General features: G+C 36.5%; 1 protein-coding gene across 1 annotated transcript in view; it reads left to right on the forward strand.

Annotated features, from left to right (window-relative positions):
- Positions 1–7,980, forward strand: part of ptenb (phosphatase and tensin homolog B) — a 54,390-nt gene that overhangs the window by 14,814 nt on the left and 31,596 nt on the right. Inside the window, exons 3-4 of the mRNA XM_048609165.1 lie at positions 4,713–4,756; positions 5,425–5,663. Of these exons, the coding sequence (XP_048465122.1) occupies positions 4,713–4,756; positions 5,425–5,663 (283 nt within the window). The remainder of the gene's footprint in view (positions 1–4,712; positions 4,757–5,424; positions 5,664–7,980) is intronic.

The following is a 7,980-nucleotide window of genomic DNA, read 5'->3' on the forward strand; positions in this document are numbered from 1 at the left end:
CCCTCTCCCTCTCCCTCTCCCCCTCTCCCTCTCCCTCTCCCTCTCCCTCTCCCTGGGTGACATGTCCATCCTGGGCCTCCTCCAGTGTCACAATGACACCACTCGAAAACTGGAGGAACAGCACCTCATATTCCGCCTTGAGAGCCTACAGCCCGATTGGCCTAAATATGGATTTTACCAGTTTCAAAATCTCCCCACTCCCGGCCTCATCCCATGACCAAGCCTCCCTCTCATCCCTGCCTCCTTGACCTGAAACAACCTGTCCATCATCTCTCCCACCTATCTGCTGTTCCCACCTCACTGACTAATCCCCACCACTTCCTACCTGCACTCACCTATCTCCATCCCAGTTACCTTCCCCAGCCCCACCCTTCCTCTCTGTATTTATTTCTAAGCTCCCTTTCCCCCTCCCCCATTTCCAAAGAAGGGTTCTGACCCGAAACGTCAACTTTCTTGCTGCTCTGATGCTGCCTGGCCTGCTGTGTTCCTCCAGCTCCACACTGTGTTATCTCCTCGACATTCAGACTTACGCTGATGATTGGCATGTAACATTCATAATACACAACTGTCAAATTTAGCCAGCTCCAACAAGAAGCAATCTAATCCATATCCCCTTGCAATTCAAAGGCATGACAACTAAGCTCTCCAGGATCAATGTTTTAAAAATTACTATTGAATGGAAACTTAGCTAGAATAAGTCAGAGGCTGGAAATTGTGCAGTGAGTAACTTAGCAACTGACTCTTTCCCCCCACTCCCAAAAAAAATCCTTTGCATCATCTACAGGACAGGAATCAGGAGTATGATGAAATTTACCTACTTGCTTGGGTAAGAAGAGCTCCATCAGCACATGGGCTCCACATTTATTCAAGGCATTGCTTAGCATTCCCATACAGCAGCTGAGAAATTACTGATATAGTATTGTGCACCATCCGTAAGATGCCCTGCAGAAGTTTATCAAAATTCCTTCGACATCAGCTACCAATTCCCCGACTACCACCACCCAGAAGAACTACCCAAGGCATAGGTACATGGAGGTACCAAAACGTCAAGGTTCTCCTCAGTGTATTGTACCATTCTGCCATTGTGCTGAGTCGTCATGCTGGAATGTTTTCCCTAGTAGTACTGTGGGTATTCAAGAAGATGGTTCATGCCTACCCTCTCCAGGGCAATTAATGATGGATAGTAAATGCTGGTATTGCCAATGATGCCTACATCCTATGAATTGAATCAAAAGTGGTTCGAGGGGAAGTTTTAGCACCATATATTGAATTGTGTACTTGTCTGCACATGGCTACTGTACTGGTGTGATTTCTAGACAGAAGTAGTGTTATTTGACTGTACGTTGGAGTTGTGATCATATGTTTATTTTCATCCATGGAAATACTGGGGTGATAGGTTGTAAGGAAGTCCCCTGTTTTGTATCTGATATAGGGGATGTATAATCTGTCATGTTTATACGGTAGTCATGGGCTGCTGTTTACTTTCTATATCATTTGACAAATTAATTTACCAACAAAGTCTTTAGGAAGATAAGTATAACCATGCTTAAGAATATTATGTGCTTTTGGATAAAGAAAAATCTACTGTTATGGTATATTAGATATCCATTCCTTACTTTTCCTTACCGCTGAAATGTGCAGAATGGAAAGAATTAGTTTCACACTGTTTACAGTTGATTTACGGTGTAACTGGAGCAGTATTTTCTTTGGGTTTCAATACCAGTGATATGGAGTCATCAATCTGAAGTCATCATGGAAGGAAAGAGGCTAGGGAAATTTGTTTCCATACAGAGATATGGGAACCAGGAATACTCTATGATAGCTGCCAGCTGAGACTATCGCTCATTTACAGGGAAACTTGTTTAATGTATTTGAAGCAGAGAAAGGCAGAGCAAACATGTGGGTGCTAGTTTTAGATTGTTCCGAAAATATGATCCAATCAAAATTGCTGAATTGCCACAGGTGAGGTTATGGGAGCATGTTTTTTTTATGGAAAGAAAGCACCTCACGTGCTCACTAAGGTAAGGACCTTTGACAAAATATCTTTACTTGACAAGCGTCTGTCACCATAGTTACCATGGAAGTAAAACACCGAACAACAGAAAAACATCTAATTTGATTTTTCACCTCAAGATTATGAACAAATGCGCTGGAAAGTTGAAGTGCATATGCATAAACCTATGAATATAAAGTATTGAGATTATGTGCTCGCTGGTGTTTTGCTCTTTGTTTTTATAATCAATCTGTTCAGACCTGTTTTAGCACACCTCTGGAGCAGGTGGGTATTACATCTAGGCCTTCTGAACCAGAGGTAGGGCATTAACATTGTGCCACAAGATCCTCCTTTGCTTTTTTTTAGTTTGCTGGTTATCGTTGTTACGTTACTGCCTCCTGCCTTTATCCCTCCGATGAAGGCAACTTCTGCTTCTGTAGAAATAACTGATAAAAGAGAAATTTAAACTGGTGAAGCAGAACAGTTAAAAGAATGAAAGGAGATTGGGCACATAATGAAGGACAGGTAGCCTCTTTTCCCTTTACAATTACTTGAAGTTTTTTTTAAATTGCGGTCTTAAGTTTTTGCTATCAAAGTTTTGAAGAGCTGAAGTTTAGATACTTTTCTGAACTCTGCACAATTAGAATTTATTTCACCTGACAAATGTGACTTTTTTGTCTGTACAAGCAAATGTTCTGTCTTCCATCTTGATGCTCTCTGCTGCCCTCCTCTTCCTTTTTTTTTCTGGCTTCATTGTTGTATTAGTTGAATAATTCTACGTACTATGTTTAGTTCTTTCCATATTGCTATATCATTGGTAGGTACATATTGTTCATTACTCATCCATATTTGTTTATAAATTTTTTTTTATTGCTCTCAACTTGAATTACCATCTTTGCCACATCAAGGGCTGGTAAATCTTTAGTGGAGTGGGTGAAGTGTCTCTTGTGTGATGATGAACCAGTTTGCTTATGAATTAGATACTGGTTACCTTGTAACAAAAATAGACTTTGTGGATATAATATCTAATTAACTTTTGAGCTGTAGAATTGTATGTGATGCTCAAGGATCTAAATAGTGGGGAAGATAAATATAAACCAGTCAAAACAATTGGCATTTTAATTGATAAATGGAATTTAAAAGAAACATATTTGTATAGTTGAGGCTGACTTTACATTATGGAGAATAGTCTTCATCTTTTAAAAAGCAAGAACAGGCCGTACGGTCAAACTGATCTAGTGTTTATGCTTCACATTACTCCTCTGATCACATTTGACTACTCTTAAGTGGTAGGAAGTTTCATAGTCTAACCATTCTCTTCGACAAAGACCTTTCTTCTGAATTTTGTATTGAATCAATTAGGGACTGTTTGTTTGTTTGCTTGTTTGTTTGTTTTATACTTACGAAGCCTAGATTTGGACTTCTCCACAAGTGGAAATAGATCTTCAGTGCTCACTTTATCAAAACTTAATAATTTTGAATGCATCTGTTGAGAGCTGAAAAGAAAAATCTGAAAGGAGGCACGCCGTAAAGTCATCTTACCAATTACGCAATACAATTTATCTATTGCACTTCAAGTAGCTATAACTTAATGACATAGTGACTGTTTTTCAAAATTCCCCTGCAGTGATTAAAATCAAAAAGAATAAGGCTCCATTTGCTAAAGTTAAATATCTGTGCCAGACACATTGTTTGCCATGTTCAAGAATTGCTCCACAATTAAAAATTTGCTTCAATTGGATTGGACAAGCCCTCACTTTTTTGGGTTGTTTCCTGGTCATCACATAATTGCCCCAACCACACACCATTGCACATATTTAGTGCCATATGTGTCAAATGAGGTGCCAATGTGATGAAAATTCTGGAGAATCAGGGCAATTTGAACTTGCTGATTTCTGGGTATTTCTTTGTGTTCAGTCTCCAGAAGTTGTTGGCTGTTTTACTCATGAATAACAAATACATAAATCTCCAAGAGCATTTGAAACTGGAAGAGATGAGACTGTACACCCACATCAGTTAATTTTCAGTACCAGAATTTAAAATTTATGTTATTAAGAGTATTTAGACTTGAGATGACTTGACAGTTTTCTATGGTGTCCGTTGTAACTACCTGGCAAGTATAGAACTACCTACTGCTCAATGTATTTGAATGTACAGCAAAGTGCCTTTTTCGTAAAACTAACAGGGTGGTTCATTGTAATAGCTAATTTTCAATATTGTGTCAATTGTGCACCTGGCCTTGTTTGAAGATGCTGTGGTAAATGCACACAAATAATGGGGAATAGTGTTGGTCTTGATGTTATCTTGTCACCAAATTTTGGGCACTGTGCAGTTGCTGAAGGTCATTGACAAACATTTGGTTTATTTCTCATCTTCCAATATAAAATTCAATCTTGCTTCATAAATCTACACTTCATGCTTACTGCAACAAAGCAGATTATTTATCTTGAATTGCAGTTATTGGAAATGACAGATTTCGAATGGATGTTAAAGTCCTTAAAAATCTCTAGGAAGATCAATTGTCAAGACTACATTAAGTGATGTATTTAGAGTAAATCTCCAGTAAGTTGTCCATAGGATACTTTCTTATCTGCTTGGTTTGCTGAATGTTTATCTTGTCTGTGTAAGCAGCATGTCTTATAGTGTGGCAAACTTGAGTGTTTGATCTATCCTAATTTTGAACATTAGAATTAATTTTCTTTTCTGCTTTCCCTTGCAGATGTGCGGAGAGACATTATGATGCTAACAAATTTAATTGCAGAGGTGGGTTAAAAATTGTAGGTAGGCACTTCTGTAATGAGGTTTAGAAATGAAGTAAAAACCTATTTTGTACCATGTATCATTTGCTAAATTTGTATTGTGTAAATTAAAGACAGAATAAAGATTGCCCGTTTTTAGGATCTAATGAAAGTAGTTAATGTACATTTCAGTGTTTTCTATAGGTGGAAGAAGTATAGCAAGATTTGTGATGTTCTGTTTACCTTATGACTTCAAAAATGTTGCAACAATAATACAATACTCTAACAGGCCTAATGCAAAATGTCTCGTGTTCACTGGAAAGTTGGCTTTTTTTGACAAGCACGCATGTCACTTTCACCTTGGTATGCTGAAGACATGTGAAATGGGTTAATTTTGATGACAGTAGATAAAATAGCACATACACATGTTAAGTACAGTATATTTACAACATTTGAATAGTGTTATATTCTTTTGTTTTGACAGATATCTTTGTAAACCACAACTTATATTGGCTAAAGTTAAAATAGTCCCATAAGCCTTTCAGTCAAGTTTGTTACAGTTGAATCTTGGATGGATCTTAGTCAATGTTGTGCTATTTTGTTTCTGACTATGGATGAAATGTATGATGAAAAATATAAGAATGGTAGTTTGCTCAGATTTCTGAAAGAGAATTTAATTTCCTATCCTTTTAGTCGCACAATATCCTTTTGAAGACCATAATCCACCGCAGCTAGAACTCATTAAGCCATTTTGTGAAGATCTAGACCTCTGGTTGAGTGAAGATGATAATAATGTTGCAGCAATCCATTGCAAAGCTGGAAAAGGACGGACAGGAGTAATGATCTGTGCTTATTTGCTTCATCGTGGCAAATTTTTAAAAGCACAAGAAGCCCTAGAATTCTATGGTCAAGCAAGGACTATAGATAAGAAGGTCAGTGGAAACATGTTTTATTTCTAAGCAATATGAAATAAATTTGTAAGTCAAGTATCTCGTTGGAATATTGAAAGAATAAGTGATATGCTAATGCTTATGTGCATCTTTAAGGAAAATAAGATACAGAATTTTGGAAAAGGATTTGAAAGACTTTTCACTGAATTAATTTAAAACTGGGGATTAATTTTTGTAATTTTTAAGGATATTTCAAAGCATCTTTTAAATAAGACATATCCAAGTTTATTATTTTCAAACTTCTAAATTTTGGTGTAAGAAAATGGTTGAAATATCTACAGAATACTAATTTTTACATGTATAATGTTCATGCCTATCTTATTATCTTTTGCTTAGAATATGATAAATAGTTGTATTCCGCCTGAACATTTGGCTGTTTCTGGTACTGCACTGCCAAAACAGGATTGGGTTATAATTTTGTCGCAGAAATCTGGCATGTTGTATTCAGTAACAAAACACAGCAGTGAATTGTGATTTGGAAATAAATTTTTAAGAACTGAAGAAAAATCATTTTACACAGTCCTAAATTGAATTGTTTAACCTTTTTAGAATCTTTGATTCCTTGTTTATATCAGAGAATCAGCACCTTATAAATATTACTAAGTTCATATTGTTCCATTACAGAACTATCCATTTTATGAATACCTACTTTGACTGACTGAAACTGAGATCTTCTAATTGGAATTGTATTTTAATTTGTACCTTGCTTGAATGTTAACAGTGTCTGTTTGATAGAAAGTAGTATTGAAAGGAAAGTTCACTGAGGTGTTTAAATTTTTGCATTTTTCCTATTTTCTGCCCACTCTCTCCTGTAAACTCCTGTTCATTTTAGTAGAGAATTAGGTGGAAAATTAAAAAGGCTACTCCCCTTGTTAATTTTTCCTTTCTTTATCAATATTTACTTTAGTTATCCTTTTACGTCTTTACATTCTCTTTTTGTAGAGTTGTCCATTCTCTTATTTTAAACCAATTGCATGCTTTTTGTTTGGTTTTCTTGCTTTTTTCTGTCTTTGATTCACTCCTGTGTAAATTATTATAGCATAGGGTATGCTGTATGCGTTGCCACTCGCAGCCAGTTTCATTGCCCTGCAATTTTTTTTTCTTTTCAGGTCATTATCTAATTCTGTTTTGATGGCCTTGATCGAATCTGCCTCTGTCATTCTCCCAAGCAATGCATTCCAGATCTTAACCATCTGCTGTGTTTTAAAGAAAGTTTAATCTCATGTCGCCTTGCTTCTTTTGGCAGTTACTTGAAATTGGGGTCCCTCGTTCTCAATCCTTCCCTTTAAGGGAAACATTTTCTCCTTATCTGCTTTCGACTGACCTTCCACTATATTGAAAACATCTTTCAAATCTTAAATCTTCTCTTTTCCAAAGAGAACAGCCCAGTTTCTTCAACCTACCTAAATAACTGAAGTTTCTTATCCCTTGAACTGTTCTTGTAAATCTTTTCTGTGCCTGCTCTATTGCCTTCACATAGTTCTTCAATTGTGGTGCCAGAACCGGATGCAATTTACAAGTTTATCACAACATCCTTGCTTTTATACTCCTCCCTAAATATGAATCCTGGACTGCTTTGTAAAATTGCATTGCCACATTGAATGATCTGTGCGCACATTCCTGATACTGCTGTACCCCCTTTAGAATTGTATCTTTTTAAAAATAGTCTCTCTTCATCCTTCCTACCAAAATGCATTGTACTTCTCTGCATTAAATTTTATTAAATGGCACCTTTTTAAAATTAAGTTTTTTATTTGTTCATCCTCTGGTAAAAGGTTATAGTTATTCCGTGGTGGGCATTGGCAGTTGGATAACCCACAATGCACCACTATTTTATCTCCTCTAATATTGACCATTTACCAAGGTTTGCGCTTCTCAAGACTGTTGTTGGAAAGTTTCTTTTCACTTTATTGGCAACAGCTTAATTCTGAACTTATCTCAATTAGCCTGTGTAATACGGACATTGCCCTCGTCACCAGCCAAAGTCAACTCCAAGTTACTAAATTTAGAATTATAAATCATTGGTCATTTTCAATTATTATTGCCCAATATAAGTTTTATGTACTTTCTTTGTTAGTTAACTTGCAATGTTTGTCCCCTTCATTTTCTGAAAGGCAGTTCTGGTTGTGAGGATATGGAAACGTGATTCTCAGGTACAGAACCTCATAGTGCATTTAGCACATGCATTTGAGCAAGTCCAGTTTAGATAATGATTAAGCTGTTAAGAAGTATCAAACATGTACATTAAAATGCACTGATCTACTTTGTTCATTGATTACAAAAACAAAGTTGCTGGAGA

Source organism: Rhincodon typus, chromosome 20, assembly GCF_021869965.1.
Source record: "Rhincodon typus isolate 14 chromosome 20, sRhiTyp1.1, whole genome shotgun sequence".
NCBI lineage: Eukaryota > Metazoa > Chordata > Chondrichthyes > Orectolobiformes > Rhincodontidae > Rhincodon > Rhincodon typus.